The 25,949-nt window shown below is 43.2% G+C and overlaps 1 protein-coding gene across 2 annotated transcripts; it reads left to right on the top strand.

Moving 5' to 3' along the window:
- Positions 1-23: 23 nt before the first annotated feature.
- GTF2H3 (general transcription factor IIH subunit 3) lies at positions 24-25,614 on the top strand. 2 transcript variants are annotated; one of them, XM_086681497.1, is made up of 13 exons: positions 24-141; positions 3,546-3,625; positions 11,032-11,138; positions 12,843-13,009; positions 15,432-15,494; positions 16,385-16,414; positions 16,562-16,590; positions 18,914-18,988; positions 20,053-20,106; positions 23,220-23,288; positions 23,678-23,813; positions 23,925-23,961; positions 24,048-25,614. In XM_086681497.1, exons 1-13 carry the CDS (start codon positions 129-131, stop codon positions 24,115-24,117), a joined length of 930 nt encoding a protein of 309 aa, XP_086537623.1. In that variant the 5' UTR covers positions 24-128; the 3' UTR covers positions 24,118-25,614. The 2 variants fall into 2 exon arrangements, with proteins under 2 accessions (XP_086537623.1, XP_086537624.1); XM_086681498.1 differs by lacking the exon at positions 23,220-23,288.
- The last annotated feature ends 335 nt before the right edge of the window (positions 25,615-25,949 follow it).

Here is a 25,949-nt window from a genome sequence, read left to right as displayed (position 1 = left end):
TGGGTACGGCGCGAGGCCTGGGCGGAGCCGCCTTTGCGTCACGCTGCGGCGCCGGAAGTCGGGGTGCCCAGGAGCCGGGAGGAGTACTTGACTGCTTGCTGCCGGGGCGTGGGGGGATCTTGGCTGCCATGGTGTCAGACGGTGAGGGCCGTGCTGGGAGGGACCCCCCGACCCCGGGACTGGGCGGGCTCGGCCTGGCCAGGACCACCCAGGTGGAGCATTATGTCGGGGGCCGGGTGCAACCTGTTTGGTCTTTAGGGGAGTAGCAAAAGAATTCATTTATTCAGGAAATATTTCTGAACGGCGTCCTGTGTGCCAGGCGTTATTTCATGCGCTGCGCAGTACGGCTGAGAACATGACAGACGAGGGCCCTCGGGGAGGGTACAGTCTAGTGGGCGAGGCAGACAGTAGGCAAGTAAATAAGAATAGCTTCGAAGGGTGACAAGAGGTGTGAAGACGATATACTGGATGGTCGAGGCGCATCTACTTCAGATAAGAGCTCAGGTACTGAAACGGAGTCTTGAATGACTGTGCGAAGGCGCCGTGGCAAGTTGAGCCACTGCATTACAGTGAGATAGAAATGGGGAACTTGAGGGATAGAAAGGAGAGACTTTCATCCATACGTTAAACTATCAGTTGTAGAGCCTAATGTCTTAAGAAAAAAAAAGAGACCAGCGTGGTGGAAGCGAAATGAGCTAGAAGGATGAGATCAGAGAACTAGGCAGATGCATGGCCCTTGTGGGCCAAGGTAAAGAGGTTGAGCTTTGTTTTTAAGTGTAATATGAAGCCATTGTAGGGTCTCAAGCAAAGAGTTGGTACAATCCGATTTATAATTCAAAGACTTTTAAAAAATATTTATTTACTTTTGAGAGAGAGACAGAGCATGAGTGGGGGAGGAGCAGAGAGAGAGGGAGACACAGAATCCGAAGCAGGCTCCAGACTCCAAGCTGTCAGCACAGAGCCCGACATGGGGCTCGAACCTACAAACCGTGAGATCGTGACCTGAGCTGAAGTCGGACGCTTAACCCACTGAGCCACCCAGGCGTCCCTGATTTATAATTTTATTTTTAAAAAAAAAATTTTTTTTTTCAACGTTTATTTATTTTTGGGACAGAGAGAGACAGAGCATGAACGGGGGAGGGGCAGAGAGAGAGGGAGACACAGAATCGGAAACAGGCTCCAGGCTCTGAGCCATCAGCCCAGAGCCTGACGCGGGGCTCGAACTCACGGACCATGAGATCGTGACCTGGCTGAAGTCGGACGCTTAACCGACTGCGCCACCCAGGCGCCCCTGATTTATAATTTTAAAAGGTCACTTTGCTGTGTGGAGAAGGGACTGTGGCAGCAAGAGTGGAAATAGATCATTTCAGAGGCTGTAACAACTGCCCATGGTTCCCTTATCTTTTTTTTAAGATACCACAGGGCTGTGAGAGAGGCAGGCCTGGCGTGGCCCAAAGAAGGAAAAATCACAGGGCAGTGCCGTGTGTATGGATACCCGTCTCTCCTGAAAGGCAGCACTTTGTCTTTGTCTCAGGCTTCGGGTGTGGCAAGGAGTGACCTTGAGAATTGTGGGATGGGGCCTCATGGGGAATGAGGCCAAAGGAGTGTGGGCTTACGGGTGGAGGCGTGTCTTTCACAGGAAGTCCTGTGAAAGACAGTTACTAAGTGCTGCTTCTGTGCTAGGCGTCTTTGTGTGTGTGGTTTGCATGTGTTATTTCACCCTAGGGTTAGCAAAAATCCTCATTCTGTAAGGAGTCCGGTCTGGTGGGCTAGATTTAGCAGAGCTGGCAACAGAGATCAGAAACACAACTAGCTGTAAAATGAGGCAGTGAGTTCTGAGTGTCGTTAAAAGAGGGTCAAAGCGGACAGTGAGGCATTGAAAAGCTAGTCTTTAGAGTCCAGCAGACCTGTCTTCATAGCAGGGTGTTTTGCTACTTGCCAGTGGGCCATGTGACTTCGCGCAAGTTACTTTCATTTGCAGAGCAGGAATGGCATACTTCAGGTCCTCTAAGACGCTACCAATGATGAGATGCATTTTTATTTAGGATACCACTAAGAGAAATGTTATAAGATACCGTCCTGCTTTTAGCAACTGTTAAATGTTAAAGGAAAAAAAAAAAAAAAAAAAAAGAGGTGGACCTGGGTGGCTCAGTTGGTTAAGCACCCGACTCCTGATCGCGGCTCTGGTCATGATCTCACGCTTCGTATGTTCGAGCCCCCCATTGGGCTCTGCGCCAACCGCTTGGAGCCTGCTTGGGATTCTTTGTCTCCCTCTCTCTGCCCCTCCCTCCCCCTAAAAAATATATAAGTAAACATTTAAAAAAGAGAGAGAGGGTACGTGTTATAATTGATGAAAGATATTTCCCTCAGTATGTTGTCAGCACAGAATGCGATTCTAGTATTACATGTGCCAGTGGCTGATGCAGAGGACTCCTGTCCTCAGCTGGGGGAGACAGGACCTGTTGGAAGACCTGAGGAGTGTTCTTGGAGGGAAGAGGTAGCACTGGCTTAGGGCTTTGAAGGGTAAATAGGATTTGGATATGTGAGCGGAAATCTCCGAAGGAGTGAGGATTATCCTGATACAGGAGGTGGAACTTCAGGAAGAAGGTATGGGGGGCAGGAAAGGCGTCATTGCTTTTTGCTATTAAATGAGCATCCTGGGTTTTTCATAACGGCAAGGACTTACGGTTTGTGTGTCTCTCACCTCAGTTAGAATTTAGACTCCTTGAGGGCTTGAACCCAGTATCCCCAGCACCTGACACTGGTATTTAGTGTCAGTGTTTGTTGAATGAATTCATGGTGTTGTTAGCCTGTCTAGTTGTGCCTAACTTTGGAGAGTAGCCTATTCCCAGTAAAATCTTTACATAGCAATTGCTTTTCCCTCTTTGGTTTTCACCTTTTAAAAATTGGTTCCTGCGGTGCCTGGGTGGCTCAGTGGGTTAAGTGTCTGACCCTTGATCTCAGATCAGGTCTTGATCTCAGCGTTGTGAGTTCAAGCCCAGTGTTGGGCTCTGCCCTGGGCGTGGAGCCTAGTTAAAAAAAATTTCGGTTCCAAATCACAGTTGGCCTTGCTGCTAGTATATTTGATAGACTTGAGGCCAAACTGAGTCCAGTGTCTCCCTTCAACCCCTCCGTGCCTGAAATTCTATCACTATTGCATATTAACTGGTTAATCGGTGCGTTCTGTCCTTGACCAGGCATTTAAAATGAATATTTGGGCTTCGTTTGTTAGGTATTTATTGGGCGTCTACCACGTTAGGCAGTTGTGCTACAAGCAGAGGAGGAAGAGTCCCCCCCCTCACGGAGCTTCCGTTCTAGTGCATCAAAGATGTAGTGGTGCAGAGAGCAGGCAAGAGCCTGCTCAGGGCCCACAGAGCTTTAGATTATTAAAAGAACATGCCTTTTGTTAATTTCATGATTGTAGGTTGATATACACGTAAAGTCAAGTGGTGGTGCCTGCTGTGGGTTTAATTTACAAATTGGGAATGTTAGCTTTGCTATGCTTCCATGGGGCTAACGTTTTTATTTTTTGTTAATATTTTCAGAAGATGAATTGAATCTTCTGGTTATCATAGTTGATACCAACCCAATTTGGTGGGGGAAACAAGGATTAAAGGAATCTCAGGTAAGATTGCTTGAGGAGGCCTTTGGATAATTCTGGTTTAATTGAGTGTGTGTTTATATTGCTTTTTTTTTTCTTTAAAATCAGCTATGGTAAAGTCCTTTACATACCATAATTCTGATGTACAATTCGATGCTTTTTTTAGTAAAAATCACAATAAAATAGTGTAACCAGCACCACAATTTCATTTTAGGATATTTCTATCACCCCCAAAAAGTTCCCTCATGCCTGTTCACAGTCAAAGCTTCTACCCCCTAGTTGCAGGCAACCAGTGGTCTGCTATCTGTCTCTATGTTGCCTTCTCTGGACATTTCGCGTATTCCATGCAATATGTAGGCCTTTAAAAAAAATCTATTTTGAAGTATTTTATTTTGAAATAATTACAGACTCATAAGAAATTGTTAAAAAAATGGTGCAGAGAAGCCCCGTGCACACTTGCTCCGGCTTCCTCCAGTGGTAACACCTCCTGTATCTCAAGTACAGGAGTGAAGCCAGGAAACTGACAGCAGTGTGCTCTTCAGACCTTATTCAGATCACAGCAGATTCCCATCCATGCGTGTGTACGTGCGGTGCTATGCTGTCCCTGTTGCATGTATAGATTTGTGGAACTACCACCACAGTCAGGACGAGAGCTGTTTCATCACAGTGCTCCTTTTTTTTATTTTTACTTTTTTTGAATGTTTATTTATTTATTTATTTATTTAATTTTTTTTTTCAACATTTATTTTATTTTTTGGGACAGAGAGAGACAGAGCATGAACGGGCGAGGGGCAGAGAGAGAGGGAGACACAGAATCGGAAACAGGCTCCAGGCTCTGAGCCATCAGCCCAGAGCCCAGCGTGGGGCTTGAACTCACGGACCGTGAGATCGTGACCTGGCTGAAGTCGGACGCTTAACCGACTGCGCCACCCAGGCGCCCCATATTTATTTTTGAAAGAGGGAGACAGTGTGAGCAGGGGAGAGGCAGAGAGAGAGGGAGACACAGAATCGGAAGCAGGTTCCAGACTCTGAGCTGTTAGCATGGAGCCTGATGTGGGGCTCGAACTTGTGAACTGTGATATCATGACCTGATTTGAAGTAGGATGCTTAACCCACTGAGCCATCCGGGCGCCTCATCACTTGTGTTCCTTTTATAGTTGCTACACCTGGGGCATCTGGGTCGTTCAGTTGGTTGAGTGTCCAACTCTTGCTTTCGGTTCAGGTCATGATCCCAGGGTTGTGGGATGGAGCCCCATGTTGGGCTCCACACTGGGAGTGGAGCCTGCTTGAGATTCTTTCTCTCTCTCTCTCTCTCTCTCTCTGCCTCTCTCTCTTTCTCTCCCCCTCCACCCATCTCCCCCAGTCATGCATTCTCTCTCTCTCTCTCAAATTAAAAAAAATAGCAATAATAATATAGTTGCTACACTTTAGACAGTCCCTGGTCCCTAAACCCTAATAAATGCTGATCTAATCTGCTCCCCAGTGCTATAGTTCTGTTGCGTAAATAGGTCATAAAGTGTGTAGCCTTTGAGGTTGGCTTTTTTCACTCAACTGAATGCTCTTGGGGTGCCTGGCTGGCTCAGTCGGATAAGTGCCTGATGTCGGCTCAGGTCACGATCTTGGAGTTCATGAGTTTGAACCCTGCTGACAGCACAGAACCCACTTTGGATCCTTCATCCGCTCCACCCCCCCACCCCCCCGTCTCTGCCCTACCCCACGCTCCACGCATGCATGCTCTTTCTCTCAAAAATAAAATTAAACATTTAAAAACAAAACAGAATGCCCTTGATCCATCCAGGTTGTTCCATGTATCAAAGTTTGCCCTTTTTATTGCTGAGCGGTGTTCCGCGGACTGATATGCCACAGCTCGTTTCGTCACTCACCTGGTAAAGCTTTGACATTTGGGTGGTTTTCTTCAGGTTTTGGTTACTACATAAAAAGCTGCTCTGAAAATTTGAATGGAGGTTTTTGGGTAGATGTCAGTTTTCATTTCTGTGGGATGAATGTCCAGGATCGCAGCTGCATGGTGATCGCACGTTTGGTTGGATGAGAAACTGCTGTACTGTTTTCTAGAATGGCTGTACGCTCCCACCAGCAAGCGTGAGAGATCCCGTTTGTCCTTCTCCTCACCGGCGTTTGATGTGGTTGCTGTTTTTTATATTAGCCGTTGTAATGAGCGTGGAATGCCACCTTATTGTGGTCTTAATCGCATTTCCTTAATAGCTAGACATGTTGCACATCCTCTCGTAGGCTTATTTGCCATACAGATCGGCCTCCTGACATGTCTTTTCATGTCGTTTGTCCATTTTCTCATTGGGGTGTTAGGGTTATTTTTAACTATTGAATTTCGAGATTTGAAAAACATGTCCTAGATACAAGCCCTTTGTCAGATATCTTGTTGGCAAGTATTTTCTCCCAAGCTTTAGCTTGTCTTTTTATCCTCTTCTGATGGCCTCTCACGGAGCAGAAAATTTTTAATTTTGATCAAGTCCAGTTTCTCGATATTTAAAAAATACAGCTTGTGCTTCTGGTGCTATAAGAATTCTCAGCCTTGCTCTAGGTCTTAAAGATTTTCTGCAGCGTTTTCTGTGAAACGTTCTACGTGTAAATGCATAATCCAGGAGGGCCGGTTCAGTCCACAGAGCGTGCAGCTCACGATCTCCGGGTCGAGAGTTCGAGCCTCACGTTGGGGGGGGGGGAGTAGAGATTATTTAAAAATGAAATCCTAGAGAAAACGACCAAATAAATCCACAATCCACTTTGAATTATTTTTTTTGAACAAGCTGTGAAATTTAAGTTGAGCTTTCATTTTTTTGCCTCTGTGTAATCCAGTTGCTCCGGCGCCAGATTTGAAAAGATTACCTTTTCCCCACTGAATGGCTTTTGCAGCCTCGTCAGAAATCACTTGGGTACTTGTGTGGGTTTATTTCTGGGTGCTCTTTCTGTTCCCTTGCGCTCTCTGTCTCTCCCTCCACCGGTACCACAGAGTGTTGATTACGATCGCTAGATAGTAAGTCTTGGGCTCCAGCTGGCTGGTTCCTCCCGCTTTCTTCTTCTTTTTCAAAATTATTTTTTTTTAACTATTCTAGTTCTTTTGCATTTCCATATAAATTAAAAGAAATTAATGTTTATATTATTTTTGACGGGGGGTGGGGAGTGCAGAGAGAGAGAGAGAGAGAGAGAGAGACAGAGACAGAGAGACAGAGAATCGAAGCAGGCTCCAGGCTCCAAGGTGTCAGCACAGAGCCCGACATGGGGCTCGAGCCCATGAACCACGAGATCATGACCTGAGCCAAAGTCAGACGCTCAACCGACTGAGCTGCCCAGGCGCCCCACCTTTGGCTGGTTTTGACACAAGGGTGATACTGGCTTCGTAAGATGAATTGGGAAGTCTTCTTTTCTGTTTTCTGGAACAGATTATTTTGAATTTGGTATCAATTCTTTATTTTTTTATTTTATTTTTTTTAATTAAAAAAGATTTTTTTAATGTTTATTTTTATTTATTAAAAAAATTTTTTTTAATGTTTATTTATTTTTGACAGAGAGAGACAGATCATGAGCAGGGGAGGGTCAGAGAGAGAGCAGGAGACACAGAATCAAGCAGGCTCCAGGCTCTGAGCTGTCAGCACAGAGCCTGATGCGGGGCTCGAACCCACGAACCGCAAGATCATGACCTGAGCTGAAGTCGGACGTTCAACCGACTGAGCCACCCAGGCACCCCCAAAAATGTTTATTTTTGAGAGCAAGAGAGACAGAGTGCAAGCAGGGGAGGGGCAGAGAGAGAGAGGGAGACATAGAATCTGAAACAGGCTCCAGGCTCTGAGCTGTCAGCACAGAGCCTGACGCAGGCTCAGACTCGAGAAGAGAGGGATCATGACCTGAGCCAAAGTCAGACACTTAACTGACTGAGCCACCCAGGCACGCCAGGTGTCCATTCTTGAAATGCCAATGAAATCATCTGGGCCTGGAGTTTGCTTTTGGGGGAGGTTTTAAACTATGAATTAAATTTTTAATGGTTATTAAAGTTTTGAATGATCTTTTTCCTATTGGGTGAGTTTTGGTTATATGCACTATTTTGATTTGTTTTCCACTTAATATAATATTTTTGAGGTCCATCCATGTCGTAGTACGTATTGCTGGTTCCTTTTTATTACTGAATAGTATTTTATTGTGTGGCTATACCTCTTGTTCATCTGTTCATGAACGTTTGGATTGTTTCCACTTTTTGACTCTTAGGAATAATGCTCAAATAATTCTCAAACAAGTCTTTGTGTGGACGTATGTTTGCATTTCTCTTGAGTAGCTAGATGCCTATGAGTTGAGTTGCTGGGTCATGTGGTAAGTTTAGTTTTAACTTTTTAAGATGCTGCCAGACTTAAAGAGTGGAGTGGGTACGCCGTTTTCGATTCCTTTGAGAGGTGTGTAAGAGTTCTAGTTTCTTCACATCCTTGCCAACACATGTCTTTTTTTAAATAATCATTCTAGTAAGTAAGTAGTGGTATCTCATTGGGGTTTTAATTTGCATTTCCTTCATGACTGTTATATATACAGATATAATGTATGTGTATTATGTATATAGTATATGCTTATTAGGCATCATATTTTCTTTTTTTTTTTTAAGTTTATTTATTTATTTTGAGAGAGAAAGAGAGACTGTGAGAGGGGGAAGGGCAGAGAGAGGGGCAGATAGAGAATCCCAAGCAGGCTCCATGGTGTCGGTGCAGAGCCTGACATGGGGCTCGATCTCACATACCATGAGATCATGACCTGAGCCGAGATCAAGAGTCAGATAATTGACAGACTGAGCCACCCTGGCGCCCCGTCATATTTTTTTAGTTGAAATGCATATTCAGTTATTACGCCCAATTTTAAAATTGGGCTGTTTGTTTTCTTATTACTGAATTGTAAGAATTCTTCATATATTCTGGATATAAGTCTTTTTCCAAGTATATGATTCACAAATATTTTCTCCGGATCTATGACTTTGTGACCTCTCTCTTCATTTTCTTAATGGTGTCTTTTTTTTTTAACGTTTATTTATTTTTGAGACAGAGAGAGACAGAGCATGAACGGGGGAGGGGCAGAGAGAGAGGGAAGCAGGCTGCAGGCTCCGAGCCGTCAGCCCAGAGCCCGACGCGGGGCTCAAACTCACGGACTGCGAGATTGTGACCTGAGTGAAGTCGGCCGCTTAACCGACTGAGCCACCCAGGCGCCCCAATGGTGTCTTTTTTTTTTTTTTTTTTTTTTTAATTTTTTTTTTAACGTTTATTATTTTTGGGACAGAGAGAGACAGAGCATGAACGGGGGAGGGGCAGAGAGAGAGGGAGACACAGAATCGGAAACAGGCTCCAGGCTCCGAGCCATCAGCCCAGAGCCTGACGCGGGGCTCGAACTCACAGACCGCGAGATCGTGACCTGGCTGAAGTCGGACGCTTAACCGACTGCGCCACCCAGGCGCCCCAATGGTGTCTTTTTTAAAGTCAGCTTTATCCAGGGGCATCTGGCTGGCTTAGTTGGTAGAGCATGCAACTTGTGATCTTGGGGTCTTGAGTTCAAGCCCCACGTTGGGCGTAGAGCATACTTAAAAAAAGTAAATAAAAAGAAAAATCAAAGTTAAAATCAGCTGTATTGAGATATAACTGACATGCAATGGATAGCATATATTTAAAGTGTTCAGTTTGATATGTTTTTGTATATGTATACATTCATGAAATTATCATCACAATCAAAATAATGAACATATAAATCTGTGACCCTCCCCCCCCCCAGAAGTTTCATCATGTTCCTTTATCCTGCCTACTTCTCTCTGCTGGTCTCTGCCCCTGGGCAACCAGTCATCTGTTTTGTCATTATAGATTAGTTTGCATTTTCTGGATTTGTATATAAATGGAATCAAACAATACGTAGTGGGATTTCTTTTGGTCTCGTTTCTTTACTCAGCATAATTATTTTGAGATCTGTCCAAGTTGTTACAGTAATGCATTCCTTTTTATTGTTGTTGAATAGTTTTCCATCATATAGACCAGCACATCACTGCATATTACCCTATTACGCCTCAAAAAACTTTTATTTTGAACTCTCATCAGTGGTATATGAGAATTCTTTTTTTTTTTGTACCCAAATAAGATGTTCTCTTGCCTTGTTTTTGTTTTGTTTTGTTTTTAAATTTTTAAGGTTATTTATTTTGAGAGAGAGAGAGAGAGAGAGAGCACAAGCAGGGGAGGGGCAGAGAGAGGGAGAGAGAGAATCCCAAGCAGACTCTGCACAGTCAGTGTGGAGCCAGACGCGGGGCTCAAACTCACAAACTGTGAGATCATGACCTTAGCCGAAACGAAGAGTCAGATGCTTAACCAACTGAGCCACCCAGGTGTCCCCCTTTTCTTTCTTAAGTTTATTTATTTATTTTTGAGAGACAGGGCTTGACACAGAGAGAGAGAGAGAGAGAGAGAGAGAGAGAGGAAATCCCAAGCAGACTCTGTGCTGTCAGCACGGAGCTCAACGCAGGACTTGATCTCACAAAAGGTGAGATCACGACCAGGGCTGAAATCAAGAGGCAGACGCTTGACTGACTGAGTCACCCTGGCACTTCTCTCTTTCCTTGTCTTATCTTTTGCCCATAGGATGTACCATAAAAGTTATCTCAGTTTGCTTTTAGTATATTTGATGGCCCATTCTCTCTTGGGGCATTGCACATTTTCTGGGTATTATTTTTTTTAATGATTTGTGGATACTCTTTATATTAGAAAGTTCACCTTTTGCTTGTCATATATTGCAGTTTTTTTTTCCAGTTTGTAATTTGCCTTTCATTTTTGTTTATAGTCACCTTTTTTGCCATATAGAAATTTTAATAGGTTTGTTGTACTTTTTTTAAATAAAGTGGAATTTATCAGTGTTTTATTTGCTGCCTGAAGTATTTTTTCCTTTAAGAGAAACATGCTTTATTCCAGGATTATAAATATATGCACCTACATGTTTTAGTAATATTAGTGCTTAAGAAAACGTAAGCTCAATGAAAGAAGGGATCTTTGCCTGGCATATAACAGGTGCTTAGCATACTTAGTGACTGAATGAATGGAAAACTTGTACAAATCACCAATTTAATAGGTATGTATATTAATCATCTGTTCTGCGTGGTGGTAGTTTTCTAGTAATTTTATCATAGAATGTGTAACATGTTTGCTTTCCTTAAATGTCGTACAGAAAATATTTGTGGAATAATGCACTGATGTAGAAATCATTTCAGATAAATAAAATTAGAAAACTAATTTTCAAGTGTTTTGGTTTATGGCTTTGGAGGAGGGGGTTCCTGAGTGAGTTTTCAGCAGTGAATAATTGTCTAAAATTTAAATGAAGTCTTTATCATTTCAAGACCTAACCTAGTTATTTGGGTAGCTGCTTTATCTTTTCTTATGGTTTCTATTTTTCAACAGTTTACTTTATCAAAATGCATAGATGCTGTGATGGTGCTGGGAAATTCTCATTTATTCATGAATCGTTCTAACAAACTTGCCGTGATAGCAAGTCACATTCAAGAAAGGTATGACTGTCGTGAGTACCTGTTCAGTGCTTCACACTTGTGAGATTTTGATGCCAGTCGGCATGTACTGTTCCTTTCCTGTAGTGCAAAAAAAAATTTTTTCTATAGCGTTGAACAATACTAACAGCGTCAAGAATCAGTACGTGTACCTTTGAAAGGAATGAATGTCGGAAACCTCATTAGCTGACATCTAATAGAGTTGCATCATGTGCACAGGTAACTTACATGGAGTCAGCCATACTCTGTAGGCAAAGAACAGGGAGAATTATCAAGTGGGGCAGGTAGCTCCTATCCTTGTTGTCCTTGTGGGTCTGCTCCAGAGGGCAGGTGTGATTCCGCTTTCTCTCAGCCAGTCTTGACTCCTGCATACTTCTCAGAGTGTAATATTTTACTGCTCCGGGTGTGATTCTGGTGTTTACAGATGAGGGTTTTTCTTGTTATGTAGGCTTTTAACCGAGGCCAACTGTCCCATCTGGTGCTCAGCAGAAGAAACAGTTAACTTTTCTTTTCTTTTCTTTTCTTTTCTTTTCTTTTCTTTTCTTTTCTTTTCTTTTCTTTTCTTTTCTTTTCTTTTCCGTCTTGTCTTGTCTTTTCTTTCTCTTTCTATCTTTCTGTCTTTTTTAATGTATATTTAATTTCGAGAGAGGGAGGGCACAGGTCGGGGAGGGGCAGAGACAGGGGGAGACACTGAATCCGAAGCAGGCTCCGGGCTCTGAGCTGTTGGCACTGAGCCCGATGTGGGGCTCGAACCCACAAACTATGAGATCATGACCTGAGCCAAAGTCAGATACTCAACTAACTGAGCCATCCAGGCGCCCCAACAGTGACCTTTTCTAACACGAGTGTAGAACCTGGCTGCACGTGAGTCACGTCGGGACGGGTGTGTAGGTGTGCAGCTTCCCTGCAGACATGACCATGTACACGGTACATATTTTCACTGTTAATTTTGACCATATTTACTTTGCGCGCATACACTGACCATAGAATCTGATTCTCTGGGCAAGACACAGTTCTTGTGTGTCTTAACTAGATGTCAGCCACATTGTGGGAGAAGTGACTCTCGTGTACCAGCCTGTTTCATATGAGGTGGGTGGTCCTCCGTCCTCGTTTCTCGGGGCTGCTCTCTCGGCTGTGTCGAAAGAGCCCGTGAGCCACCAAGTAAGTGCCCTCGCTCCCATGATCACCATGCAGTTTTCTCAAAATTGAATGTAAAAGACCTCACTGATTTGGTTAAGATATCAAAAGAAAAACTACAAAAGACACAGTGGTCAGTTGTTAGAAAAATCAAAGCTGTGTTTTACAGGATTACTATAAAAATCATGAAGCACTGGGAGGATCTTTTCAGGGGCCCTTGGACCAGATTTGTATTATGGGGGGTAGGTGAATACCCCTCAAATAATAACCCAGCCCTGAGATAGAATTTGGTATGACTCTCCTCCCGACTGGCATCTGAGAAAGTAGGATGAGAACCACCTCGAAGCATGTCGAGAGACTGGGACCGGCTTTATTTCCTCTCACTTTTGAGAAAACAGAGGGATCATTGAAACACTCTCTGGTGGTAGACTCGCATTTGCCAATTATTATAGAATCTTGCGAGGCAGAATTGGCGTGGTTTTTGTTTGTTTTCTGTGCTGAATTTCATCTGGGTGTTTAGTGAGGACAGAGTCCTGGTGTAACTCGTGTTTTTTCCCCCCTCTGTTTCAGTCGATTCTTATATCCTGGGAAGAATGGCAGACTTGGAGACTTCTTTGGAGACCCCGGCAACCCTCCTTCTGAATTCAGCCCCTCAGGGAGCAAAGACGGCAAATACGAGTTGTTCACAGCAGCAAATGAAGTCATTGCTGAAGAAATTAAAGATCTCATGACCAAGAGTAATGGATTTCTTTGCCCATTATATTTTTGTACAATAGGCAGTTGAATGTGGAGGTCCTTGAGGCTCGAAGTCGAGAGATTTGGGGTTCCTGGGACTGTTTACTTGCGTTCTCTCTCTTTTCTTTTGTAAAATCATTTTCATCCAAGCCTGAGCCCCGGTTGCCTGACCTTGCCAGCCTCTCCCACTGTCCACCAGCCTCTACTTCTTGAAACACACTCTTAGCGTCTAAGGATATCCTTTTGTCCTGTTTCTTCTCTTTTTAGGACCATTCTTCCATCTCTGACTTTTCCTTCATCTTGTCCCATAAAAAAATAGGTTTTTCAATTCTGCACATTATATTCTTCTTTTTTCTTTCTCTGTATGTTTTCATCCGCTCTTATCTTTAATTGTCATTTCTATGTGAACACTTCCCAGTCTTTATCTTTTTTTTTTTTTTAATGTTTATTTATTTTTGAGACAGAGAGGGACAGAGCATGAACGGGGGAGGGTCAGAGAGAGAGGGAGACACAGAATCTGAAACGGGCTCCAGGCTCTGAGCTGTCAGCACAGAGCCCGACGCGGGGCTCGAACTCACGGAGTGCGAGATCATGACCTGAGCCGAAGTCGGCCGCCCAACCGACTGAGCCACCCAGGCACCCCGCCAGTCTTTATCTTTAATGTAGCCTTTCTTCCAGCAAATGTCTCCACAGAGGGGTCCACAGTCTGGCTGACACACCCCAGACTAGGTTCATTATCTTTCCCTCCCAGTCACACCGCCATTTCCACCCCCAGTTTCTGCCACACCCCTCCACCTACGTTTCCAAACTCAAAGTGTTCATTTTTGACTCTTTTCTGTTCACATTCACCATCTAGTCAGCTATGATATCCCATTAGTTTAGCCTTAGAAGTACCTCCAAAATTTGCCTCCAAATTCTCTGTCATCTGGCTCAACCCCAGCACCGTTGGCATTTTGGGCTGGATAATTCTCTGTTGTGGGAACTGCCCTGTGCTTTGGAGGATATTTAGCAGCATCCCTGGCCTAGACCCATTAGATGCCATAACATCCCCCAGTTGTGATAACCAAATGTCTCAGACTTTGCCAAATATCCCCTATAGGGCACAGTTGCTCAGGTTGAGCACTGCTCCTCTGGATCATTGTAGTGGCCTCTGTTCACTCACTTCTGTCTGTCCCCATTCAGGTCTTTCCACTCATAGTTATCTTTCTGAAAAGCAGAGCTGCTATTTCCTGGCTTAAAGGCTGTTACTGGTTCCCTATTGCCCGTAGGCTGTGTTTTTTAAACCGTAGCCTGTGTCAGAATCACCTGGAAGGGAAAGGGAACTCTTTAGAGACAGGAAGTAGGTTCGTGGTTTCCTGGGGCCGGGGCAGCACCATGCCATTGGGACCGGCCCACGGGATCTTTTGGGGTAAAAGGAAATGTTCTGAAATTGGGTTGTGGTAATTGTGTACAACTCTCTAAATTTACTAAAAACCACTGAATTGTTTTCTTAAAAGGAGTGAATTTTATGATCTGTCAGTTATACCCCAGTAAAGCTGGTAAAAGTCGCCTGGGGGCTTGTTAAAACAAAATGCTGGGTCCCACCCTGCAGTTTGTGATTCTGTGGGTCGAGGGTAGTCCCAAGAATTTGTGTGTCTGTTAAGTTCCTGGGTGATGCTCCTATACCTGGTTCCAGAATCACACTTCAAGAACCACTGGTCTCCAGGGTAAAGTCTCAACTTTTCAGTATGGTGTTCAAGACCTTTCCTGGTCTGACCTCCCCCACGGGTGGGGGTATCAGTGCTCCAGGACCAGCTGCAGGCCAGATGTCTGTCTGGGATCTCCACCCTCTTGAGCTGCTTAACTCTTTTCACTCAAGGCGTCAAATAAGTTGCCAGCATCGTCCCTGCTTGCCACAGCTAGAGGGCTTGCTCGATCCGCTGTCCACAAGCCAGGCAGCTCTCCAGGGGCGGGAGGCAGAGGGGTGATGGGATGGAGGAGAGAGAGACTCAGATCAGGTACTGTACATGACCTTTCGTACCTTTTAGGTCATAACAAACCTGAACCTTTCCAGATAACCCCAGGGTGTTTTCTATTTATTTTTTATTGTGGTAGAATACACATAACATAAAATTTACTTTTTAGCCATTTAAAAATGTACGGTGCAGTGACATTAAGTACATTTACATGGTGTACAAACATCACCACTGTCCATTCCCAGAACTTATCCCAAACTGAGACTTTGTATCCCCTCAGAATATTTTAAATTGAGAAAATGTTAAAAATTGCTTATTTAAGCAATACTGAGAACAGATCTCTCTCTGTGTTTTTAAACCTGATTTGGACATGTCTGGTTTTATTCAGGATGAATGCTTTGGTTTGAAAATTATTTCAGTCCAAGAAAATGCCCAGTAATTGACTTTTTAACTTTATTATTATTTGCAGGTGACATAAAGGGTCAACATACGGAAACTCTGCTGGCGGGATCCCTCGCCAAAGCTCTTTGCTGTATCCTTGGTGTTTTAGTCGTTCAGAAGGTGTCTTGTGCGTGAAACATACCTTTCTTGTGATAATTTTGAGAACCTTGGGTGTCCATATTAGTGAAAGGCTTGAGTATTCTAAAGTGGTGGGTAATCAAAAAATAGTTTATCTTGGCTTTAGAACATTTTCAAAATAAGCTGTAAAAACTTGAAATGTAAAAAAAGGAAAACTCTTATTTTCTCTAGTATGTCCTGCTCCCAGCAGATTCTTGGGGGTGCTTGTATCTTGCAGCCTGGGGTGGGTGTGTTTGTTTCTTCTGCCTTCTGTAAATTAGTAACAGTGTGTTTGATTATAGGAGCCGTTTACTGATCCTGAGGCTTAATTCGTGAGAGGTTTTTCCACAGGCCCACAGGTTATTTGAACTTAGCGTAGAGTGAACACCTTCCTGAGCGTTTTGATGTTGTCTGTGTTTGTGTGATGTGCTCCCGGTCTTGTGTAATTTGATTTCTTTGTTTGGGAGAGTATTGAGAGATTCCTGTGTCCTGGGCTTTGGGGGTGCCTCTCATCTGTGTGTGGTTTTCACATTCCTTACCTTATCTGGCTTATTGACTTACTGGTGGTCCCAGTATATTCACATGTAGGATGTGGTGGACAATCACAGAAGGATCATATCCTGGTAATTTTAATATTCTGGGACAAAGATCATGTTTTGGTCAGGTTACAAAGCCCAGTTAATTGCGGTTGGTAATTGGAAACCCCCAATCACTTTTGTGTGTTTATCGTGGGAAGTGGAACATTTCTTTTTTCAGCTAAGTGGATGCTGGATTGATTTAAAATTTGAGGTTATTTTCCTGTTTACTATAAATATCTATGAAATCAAATACTATTTTAAAATTCCTTAATGCTAAAAAAATAAGATATTCATAGAATGAACAAGGAGGTTAAAGGTAGGAGTCTATGGTTTTTTGTGAGGCCTGTAATCCTTATCTTACTGCTATAATTTTGGTGGACTGTTTAAAAAAATTGGTTGGAAAACCTTATAATACGTTTAATAAGATTCAGTTAAATTGTAATCTGTTTTTATCTTTTTATAGATAATCAAGAAATGAAATCGAGGATTTTGGTAAGATTAAGAAAAAATCAGTACTGTGTTTATGTACCAATGGCAGCCTATTAGAAAGCATAACGGGAAGTAAGAGCCATTTATCTATTTATTTTTTTAGTTTTCTTATTTTGAGAGAGAGAGCAAAGGAGGGGCAGAGAAAGAGGAAGAGAGAGAATCCCAAGCAGGCTCCACGCTATTAGTGCTGAGCCCTACACATGACCGTGAGATCATGACCTGAGCCGAAATCAAGAGCTAGACAGACATTTAACCAACTGAGCCAGCCAGGTGCCCCAAGACCCATTTATAATAAATATTGAATATCCAGAATAAATCAACAATCAATGTGTAAAACTGATTATGATGAAAAACTAAAACTCTGAGAGACATGAGAGAATTGAGTGGAGAGCCAAATTTTACTCTTGGATGTCAATTTTTCCAAAGTTAAACTATACATTTAATGTATTCTGAGAATATTAATGAGGTTTTTTTATTTTTCATGGCAGAGTGGGGGGAATTAAATTCAAGAGTAAGGGGTCTCTGGCTGGCTCAGTTGGTAGAGTGTGTGACTCTTGATCTTGGCTTGTCAGTTTGAGCCCCACATTGAATGTAGAGATTACTTCAAAATAAAATCTTAAAAAAAAAAAAAAAAAAGAAAGAAAGAAATTCAACAGTTTATCTGGAAAAATAAATCAGTGAGAACAGACAAATGCTTTCTGAAAGAGAATGATAAGCAGGAACTTGCCCTGTCAGGCATTAAAGCACATGGCAAACCTGTGGTAACACTGTGATTCTGGCACAGTAGTAGACACAGGGTAAATGGAAAAGACTAGAATCCAGAGAAAAACCAGGTCAATGGAGTTCTTTGACTTGTGGAAAGGAAGCCCTTAAGTTTGTGGCAAGAAAATGAATTATTCAGTTGAAGGTAATGGGCCAATTGGTTGGCCATTTGGGGGGAAACCAACCTAGATCTCATGCCCACATCTAAATCTAGTAAATCAAATCAAATAAATCTAGTAAATCAAACATTTCACTGTAAAAATTCAAGTCATAAAAGTATTGGAAGAAAATACCTGTTTATATGCATCTTGGATAGGGAAGGACCTTGCTGAGCATGATGTGAAACTTTAAAGAAAACCTGAACACCTCAAAAAAAAAAAATAAACCCCCAAAACAAGAAGGAAAGGAAAACTATTAGGAAAAGTATTTTCAGCATAGCCGCCTAAGAGAGGATTAATGTCATGGTTCTAAAAATGAAAAAGGGCTCTAAACTAAGTTTTAGAAGTTAAGGTTTACTGTAAAGAAATGGGTAGACGATATGAGCAATCTGCAGAAGAAGGAATGTGGATGGCCAGTTAGCGCTTGAGAAGTCGTGCAGCCTTCCTAGTAAGTGCAGAAGTATAAACGTCCAGTAAGACGTCAAGATTTAATGTGCATGTACTTTAGCAATCTCCCTGATTACTTTAGGAGCTAGTCGGGGTCACGTAAAGCGTGTATGTGGGTGCTCATGAGAGCACTGTTTAAAACTTAGGATTGGAAACTGCTTCAGTGTCCTCTGTAGATAATTGGTTAGAGAGCAGAAATCTATGAAGTCAGCACGAAGGAGGATGTACATCCAAATTCATTGATATGAGATTTCCTCCCCGGGTACTGTGGAATCAAAATGCAGATTGCAGGGGGTGCCTGCATGGTAGAGCATGTGACTCTTTTTTTTTTTTTTTTAAATGTTTATTTATTTTTGAGAGAGAGAGACAATGTGAGCAGGCGAGGGTCAGAGAGAGAGAGGGAGACACAGAATCGGAAGCAGGCTCCAGGCTCTGAGCTGTCAGCACAGAGCCCGACGCGGGGCTCGAACCCACGAGCTGTGAGATCATGACCCGAGCCGAAGTTGGACACTTAACCGACTGAGCCACCCAGGGACCCCGAGCATGTAACTCTTGATCTTGGGGTCGTGGGTTTGAGCCCCACATTGGGTATAGAGTTTGTTTTTTTAAAAAAGAGCAGTTTCCTGAACACTAGGTGATCATCCTGGGGTGTGTGTGTGTGTGTGTGTGTGTGTGTGTGTGTGTGTGTGTGTGTGTGTGTATTTTGGGTGTGAGTGTATATATGTGCCCCAACAGGTACTCTCTAGAAACTATTAAACAAGGATCCTCTCTTGAGCGATAGGGTCTGGGGGAAATTGCTGCAGTCATCTTTATGCTATAGATAGTATGTAATAATGGTAACGAGGCAGATGAATTCTAATTCAACCAGCTGCACTGGTTGTGTCTGCAGTACATTGTGTTGACGTGTGGGTGAGAACTCGGCTGTGCCCGCAAGGTATTCACGTGGATATGATTTCCAGGTGATTAAGGCTGCGGAAGACAGCGCACTGCAGTACATGAACTTCATGAATGTCATTTTCGCAGCACAGAAGCAGGTGAATTGGGAGTATTTTTTCTTTTCAATTTTTATTTAAATTCCAGTTAGTTACCATACAGTGTAATACTAGTTTTGGGGGTACAGTCTAGGGATTCAGCACTCACATGACACCCTGTGCTCATCACCTGTTTCCCCCCCCCTCCTCCCTCCTCCCCCCCTCCCCCCCCCCCCCCCCCCCCCGTAACCATTAGTTCTCTGTAGTTAAGAGTCTGTTTCTTAGTTTGCCTGCCTTTCTCTCTCTCTTTCCCCCTCCCCCCGCTAAGGAGAGCATTCTTTTTAAAGAATATTTGTTTCCTTATGAAGGAATTAATTTTATTTTTTGAATGACCTACATAGAAAGGTAGTCTGACTAACTGGCCTTATCAGTGGATTAGGAATCTGGAATTCATATTTTGTACTAGTCGTTTCTTTGTTTTGTTTTGGGTCCTGGAGCCCATGAGAATCTGAGGGGTCCCCAGAAAAAGGCACTCTGAAACCCAGTTTTGCATTTAGTTTCATGGAATTCATGGAACCCTTGTCTAGCCCATCCTTGGACCCATCTTTGGGCCTCAGGCTAAGAATCCCTAGTTTGCAATTCACACCATACCTTGCCTCAGTTTCTCTATCTGTTTGCGTGGGGAGGTCTTAGAAAGATTTGATATTTTTACCTTGCAAATATTTGAGTGAATTTTCACTAATTCAAATGAATTATCACTAAGACATTTTCTTCTTTGACATGTTAAGAAAAACTTTCTTAAAACTTCAGTTTTAAGCCCCAAATGCTCCCATGTCCATGCCTAATATTCTCCATGTTGGAGCAGCCGCATGCTGTAGTGAAAGACCGTGGGCTTTGGGGACAGGCAGACTGGAGGGGGCGGGTGACAGCACTGCCTTCTACCGGTTCTGTGACCGCAGCCTGGCCAAGGCCTGGGTGCTTCAGCTGCAGATGCGCAGTATCCACCTTGTAGAGTTATCCTGTGTATCACATAAGGTATTTTGAGAGGAGTGTAGCACACAGTAGTTACCCGATATAAGCTAGTCATTCTTATTACTCTTATAATGTTTCCGGAATGTTCGTTTCAGAATATTTTGATCGATGCCTGTGTTTTAGACTCGGATTCAGGACTCCTCCAACAGGTACGTGTTCAAGGAAAGCGCGGTGGTGGTGGTCCAGGGAGCATGGTGTGCTCTCTTGATTTCTTGTGAATGCTTCTCACCGGCCTGCACCCGGTTGTAGGGTTAGCCTGTGTGCTGCTGCAGCTTGGAGCACTCGCATCTCCTGGTCCTTGTTTTAGTTTATTTTTCTCACTGAAGTATAGTTGACACGCAGCGTCACAGCAGTTTCAGGTGAACGGCTCTCTGGTTCCTTTAAAATGTTTATTTATGCTCCACACAGTGACTTTGATTGGTTCTGTGAAAGTGACTCACACATTGAAATGAAGTCCAACGACACAGGAAAGTATTTTTTAAAGGGGAAAAAAAAATCCCTTCAAATCCTGTCGTCTTCAAATTACCGTTGTTAGTCTTAGGCGAACAGCGTGACAGATCTCTCTCTACACAAGGTATAGGTGGAAGAATGATCACCAAGTAGAACATTTTATAAAGACTGGATCATAACTCCACATCTGTGCTGTCCTACGTGATAGTTACATGGCTGTTGAGCTCTTGAAATGAGTCTGGTCTGAACCTAGATGTGCCGTTAAGTGCAAGATACACAGTGAATTTCAAAGACGTAGTGTGAAGAACAGAATGTAAAGATTTCTGTATTGATTACATGTTAAAACGATAATACTCTGAATATACTGAGTTAAATAAAATGTTATTAAAATTAATTTTATCTGTTTTTTTCCCCTTTTTTTATGCGGCTAGAAAATGTTAAGTTTCACATTATTGCCCACGTTATATTTCTGTTGGATGGCACTGTTGGATGTTGCTTTTTAATCAAACGTGTGGAAAAGAGGTTTAATTAAATCAAAAGGGGGGGGAAGAAGACTAAAGATACTGCTGAACTTCGGATAAATGTTTTTTGACCACAAGAAATATTATTTCCTAAAAGATCAGTTAAAAGCACAAAACTGGAAAACGCGGAGTTTAGGTTACTACTGAGGTTGCGGAGTAGGAGATACGGTTGGAAAGTACCCTAGAGTCAGAGGTTCTGGAACGGTCTTATTTCTTAAACTTGGCAGTAGGTACATGGTGTTCGTTGTATCAAAACCATACTTCCATGTTATGTATGTATAGTCTTGTGCGTATGGTTATATCTCAGAATTAAAAAACCAAAAAGGTTGAGTACGTGTTTTAACTGCACATTTCAGCCTACACAGCGTCTGCTAACTCCTAGAAGATCTTGCCTGTGCCATGAATTTAGATACCCGCTCTGCGGGACGCCTGGGGGGCTCAGTCAGTTAAATGTCCGACTTCAGCTCAGGTCATGATCTGGAGGTTTGTGGGTTCGAGTCCCGCGTCGGCTCTGTGCTGACAGCTCGGGTCCTGGAGCCTGTTTCGGATTGTGTGTCTCCCCCTCTCTACCCCTCCTCTGCTCACGCTCTGTTTCTTTCTCTCTCTCTCTCTCTCCCTCCCTCCCTCCCTCCCTCCCTCCCTCTCCCTCCCTCCCTCTCTCTCCCTCTCAAAAATAAATAAACATTAAAAAAATAAATAAAAGGAAAAAATCCCAGCTCTGCCTCCCTGGCCCTCACATTTATATGCGTGGGTCAGACACAGGCTCTGTGAGTTCCAGACTTGAGTATTCAGCTCTATATGCGGCATCTCCCCTTGGACCACCAGCAGCATGTCAGGTTTCACATGTCAAAATCGGAACTTGAGGTTTTCATGCTGCCTCCCAGGGGAATCCCCATCTCAGCAACTGGCAGCTCAGACCGTCAGCCCCTCAGGCCAAAATTCTGACTCTAACTTGTTTCTTCTCTTCTCCTTTCCTACCCTTGCAAATCTTGTCGGTTTGATCTTTGAAATAGTCTCTGAATCCCACCGTATGTCTTCCGCTTCACTACTACCACTCAAGCGGAAGCTTGTAAGATCTGTTGACTGGCCTCTGTTTCCTTGCTGACGCCCACCCAAGTCGGTTCTCAGCACAGCGGTCAGAGCGAAGCTTTCAAATCAGATCTTGTCACCCACCTGCTCAAAACCCTCCCGTGGCATCCCAACGGGATGGACTAAAACCCAGAGTCTTCCCGTGGCCATCTGTGCTCCCTACGCGATACAGTTTCCGGGTATCTTTTTGTCTGCGTGGCGTCTCCCACTTCGCTCCAACCACAACGGGCTCCTTGCTGTTGCTTTCAAACCACGGCCCGCTGCAGCCTGAGGCTGTCTGCACTTGCTGTTTCCTCTGCCTCTGAGGTTTTTCCTCAGTTGAGTCACCTCCTCAGAGAAGCCTTCCCTGACTGTCCAGGGTCACTCCCCGTCCCCTTACCCAGCTTCATTTTTCTTCATAGAAATGATAACTTGTGACGTTATTTCTGTGTTTACTTACCTGGTTGACTCTTCTGTCTTCCCCCGTTTGAACCCAAGCGTCCGTCAACAGATGAATGGGGTTAAGCAAATTGTGGTATAACCATACAATAGAATAGCATTTGGTCATGGAAAGGAATGAAGTGCTGATAACGTGCCACAACTCGGATGAACCTTGAAAACACGCTGCTAAGGAAAGGACCCATGTTGCCTAAGTCCGTTGATCCGAAGTGTCCAGAATAGGCAGATCCATAGAGCTAGAGAGTGGACTAGTGGTAGCCCAGGACTAGAGGAAGGGGGTGGGAGTGACTGCTAACAGGTATGGGGTTTCTTTTTGGAGTGAGGAAATGTTCTGGATCTAGATAGTGGTGACAGTTGCGTAACGCTGAATACAGTGAAAAGTAGTGAATTACACACTTTAAAAGGCTGAATTTTATGACCTATGAAGTATCTCAAAGCTGTTGCTAAAAAATATAATGAAAACGAGTAAACATGGCAGGAATAAAGATTGTATCAGTAGCCAACACAGGAGAAAGGGCATATACTGTGCTACACTGAGGTCTCCAAAGGGCGAAAGAGTGGGGTGCCTGGGCGGGGGATAAGATAGCTGGAAACCTGGAGAGGTAGCGGGAAGCCTGTGGTCCTCCCTCACCCTGGGAGACCATTCCCTTTTGATTTGCTCAGTCATATCCTCCTTTGGAGACCTGACCTGGTGAGAATTCCATCCCTCTAGAAAAGCTTAAGCACGTGCCAGTTCGGCAGAGAGCCCTCTGTATGTCTTGCAGGCCTGTGACATCACGGGGGGACTGTACTTGAAGGTGCCTCAGATGCCCTCCCTCCTGCAGTATTTACTGGTAAGGAGCCTGACACCTGGAGTCCGAGGGACAGACCCCGTTTCCTGGGGAATGAATGGGAGCAAGGTGGCTGAGGCCAGTAATTGGAAGAAGAAGGAGCAAATGGTGGCCCCGGGGGTTTGGAACCTACAAGGGTGCCCACACTTCAGGTGATTTCTGGAGGCGGCTGTGTGTAGAAAGTTGTAGGACTGTTCACAGAACGGTGCCTGCGTGTGGATGTGCTGGGTCGCTGGGAGATGGATAAAAATGCATTTCTTGATAGACTTTTAAGGAAGATCCTAATTTATTCTCGTTAGTGTTCACTGGCTAATATTTGATATCCTGACTTCTGGTTACTTTTCCCCCATGTTCTAAATAAAATTATCTTCCTTGCCTTTTTTCCCCCCCAGTGGGTTTTTCTTCCCGATCAAGATCAAAGATCTCAGTTAATCCTCCCACCCCCGATTCACGTGGACTACCGGGCTGCTTGCTTCTGTCATCGAAATCTTATTGAAATTGGCTATGTCTGCTCTGTGTGCTTGTCAAGTAAGTTCAAGCACAGGGTTGTCCTTTTGTGTGTTGTGCGGGGGTGGGGGATGGTCAGAAAATAACTGGTTTTTTCCAACATCCTGTTTATTTTGTCTGTTCAATTTACAGTATTCTGCAATTTCAGTCCTATCTGCACCACCTGCGAGTAAGTATCCCCCGGCAGGCTGTGTGGCTGGCTCACACTGGAAAAGTCTAGAGCACTGAAGAGTGTGGTCCTCTGTGTCATTTCAGGACAGCCTTTAAGATTTCGCTGCCTCCGGTGCTGAAGGCCAAGAAAAAGAAACTGAAAGCATCAGCATGATCGTAAGATCCACCCGCCCCCACACTCTGCCCATCTTTTCAAGCCTATGAATAGAAATTGTATGGCAGAGTCTGTGTTGGGAAGGCCCTGAAAAAATACAGCATGTGTAGGATAATTTTTACTGAAATTTCTTACAGGAAAGATTTCTAAACCATTATCCTCGTCCTGTGCTTTTGGGAGACTGCTTTTTTTGAGGGAGTCATTCTATGCAATGTACCCCAAATCATTTCTGACTGGTTTTTGGCCACAAAGGGAGAAGAGAAGAAAGCACAAATTAGTTAGTGACTTTTTTTTTTTTTTTTTTTAAATGAGGTGCTCATTTGTCAGTCAGCCCGTCCTGACTGACCACAGGCTTTGGACTCTGTTACCCGTGACTAGGTTCTTACTGTGAATGCACGACCCGTGAAATTTGAGTGCAGTTTTGGAGAAAGCAACCGTGCGGTGCTGGCATTAGTCAACATAGACCATCTTCCTTGATTCCACAGCTGACTTTTACAGTAGTCATGTAAATAAACTCCCGATTGTCGAGATTCAGATTAGCTTCAGATACAGATATTTTTTCTTTTCTCTGACATCATTACGTGTCTGGACACAGTCATCCAAATAATAACAGTTTGTCACCGAATAAGTGCAAAGTCCGATCTTGAGTGAGTGAGGAGAGTGGGTGCAGGACTCTGGCGGCAACTTTTTCTTCAGAGATAGTTGTGTGAGAGCTGATTTGTGAAAGCCGGTGTCTGGGTTCAGAGGGGGACTCTCTTGGGGAGAATGGATTTTTTACGGTTCAGTGTTGTCCCCCAGATAGAATTCTTTCCTTTTGTAATGAGGGGGAGAAAAAAAAGCAATAATGTTGGAGAACTGTTCTCTAGAAGCTTTGGGTTTACTACTGACAAATGCTAAAGGTTCAGAAGAAAAATTATTTGTAATTTCAGTGAGGAAAAAAACCCTATTTTTTTATGTGAGCTTGAAGTTATTAGAAGTCCTTTCAAATTCCAGTACAATGTAAGAAGGGCTTTCAGGAATGGTGGCTGGTTTGATTTGTTTTTAAAAGTATATTGACAAAAACAAACAGGTGTATACTGACAAAAACCTGAAGATTCTAATTTTCTCTTTATGCCATCTCAGAAGCTGAGTCTCGTTTAAGTAGTTTGGTACTTGGTTAGATGATTTTGGGTAGATTTTGTATTCTGGATTTATAACTTTGTTAATTACACACAGATTTTGGTGGTCACCTGGCAAGTATTTGTGAATCCTTAAGTTTGAAAATCTGGTTTGTCTTTTAAACATACTGTTTAATATTTCATAGCCTAAGAGTAATGGAAATCGCTGTTTTAGGTCTAGGAGTCATCAGATACCTAAAAGACGAATAATTTCAAAGAAGCTGATCAGGTTTTTGTTTGAAATGTTTTGTGTACTGGCTTAATTCTGTTTAGGCTTTGTTTTTAACTGTTGTTTTTATGGTTTATATAAATTTTTATAATAAAATAATTTAAATTTTCATATTTGCCTAAGTCATTTTCGCTTATTGTTTGTTTCATGCTAATCTTAAAGTTTGTACTTTAACTGGATTTGGTCAAATGTCAGTCAAGTTTGTACTTTAACTGGATTTGGTCAAATGTCAGTCAAGTTTTTATTCAACTCTGAAGAACTTTTACTTATTTTTTTTTAATGTGTTAAAAAAATAGTTTTTAATGTTTATTTATTTATTTATTTATTTTTTAACATTTTATTTTTCAACATTTATTTATTTTTGCGACAGAGAGAGACAGAGCATGAACGGGGGAGGGGCAGAGAGAGAGGGAGACACAGAATCGGAAACAGGCTCCAGGCTCTGA

The sequence above is a fragment of the Puma concolor genome, chromosome D3 (assembly GCF_028749965.1).
Source record: "Puma concolor isolate L17-30 chromosome D3, mPumCon1.1.hap2, whole genome shotgun sequence".
NCBI lineage: Eukaryota > Metazoa > Chordata > Mammalia > Carnivora > Felidae > Puma > Puma concolor.
Note: the sequence above shows the minus strand (reverse complement) of the source record. Positions and strands in the feature narration are given on the sequence as shown.

Bases quoted from the DNA above. Each gene is read 5' to 3' on its own strand.
- GTF2H3 (XM_086681497.1), top strand. The intron at 3,626-11,031 runs GTAAGATTGCTT...ATTTTTCAACAG, and splicing joins AAGGATTAAAGGAATCTCAG to TTTACTTTATCAAAATGCAT. The intron at 13,010-15,431 runs GTAATGGATTTC...TATTATTTGCAG, and splicing joins TAAAGATCTCATGACCAAGA to GTGACATAAAGGGTCAACAT.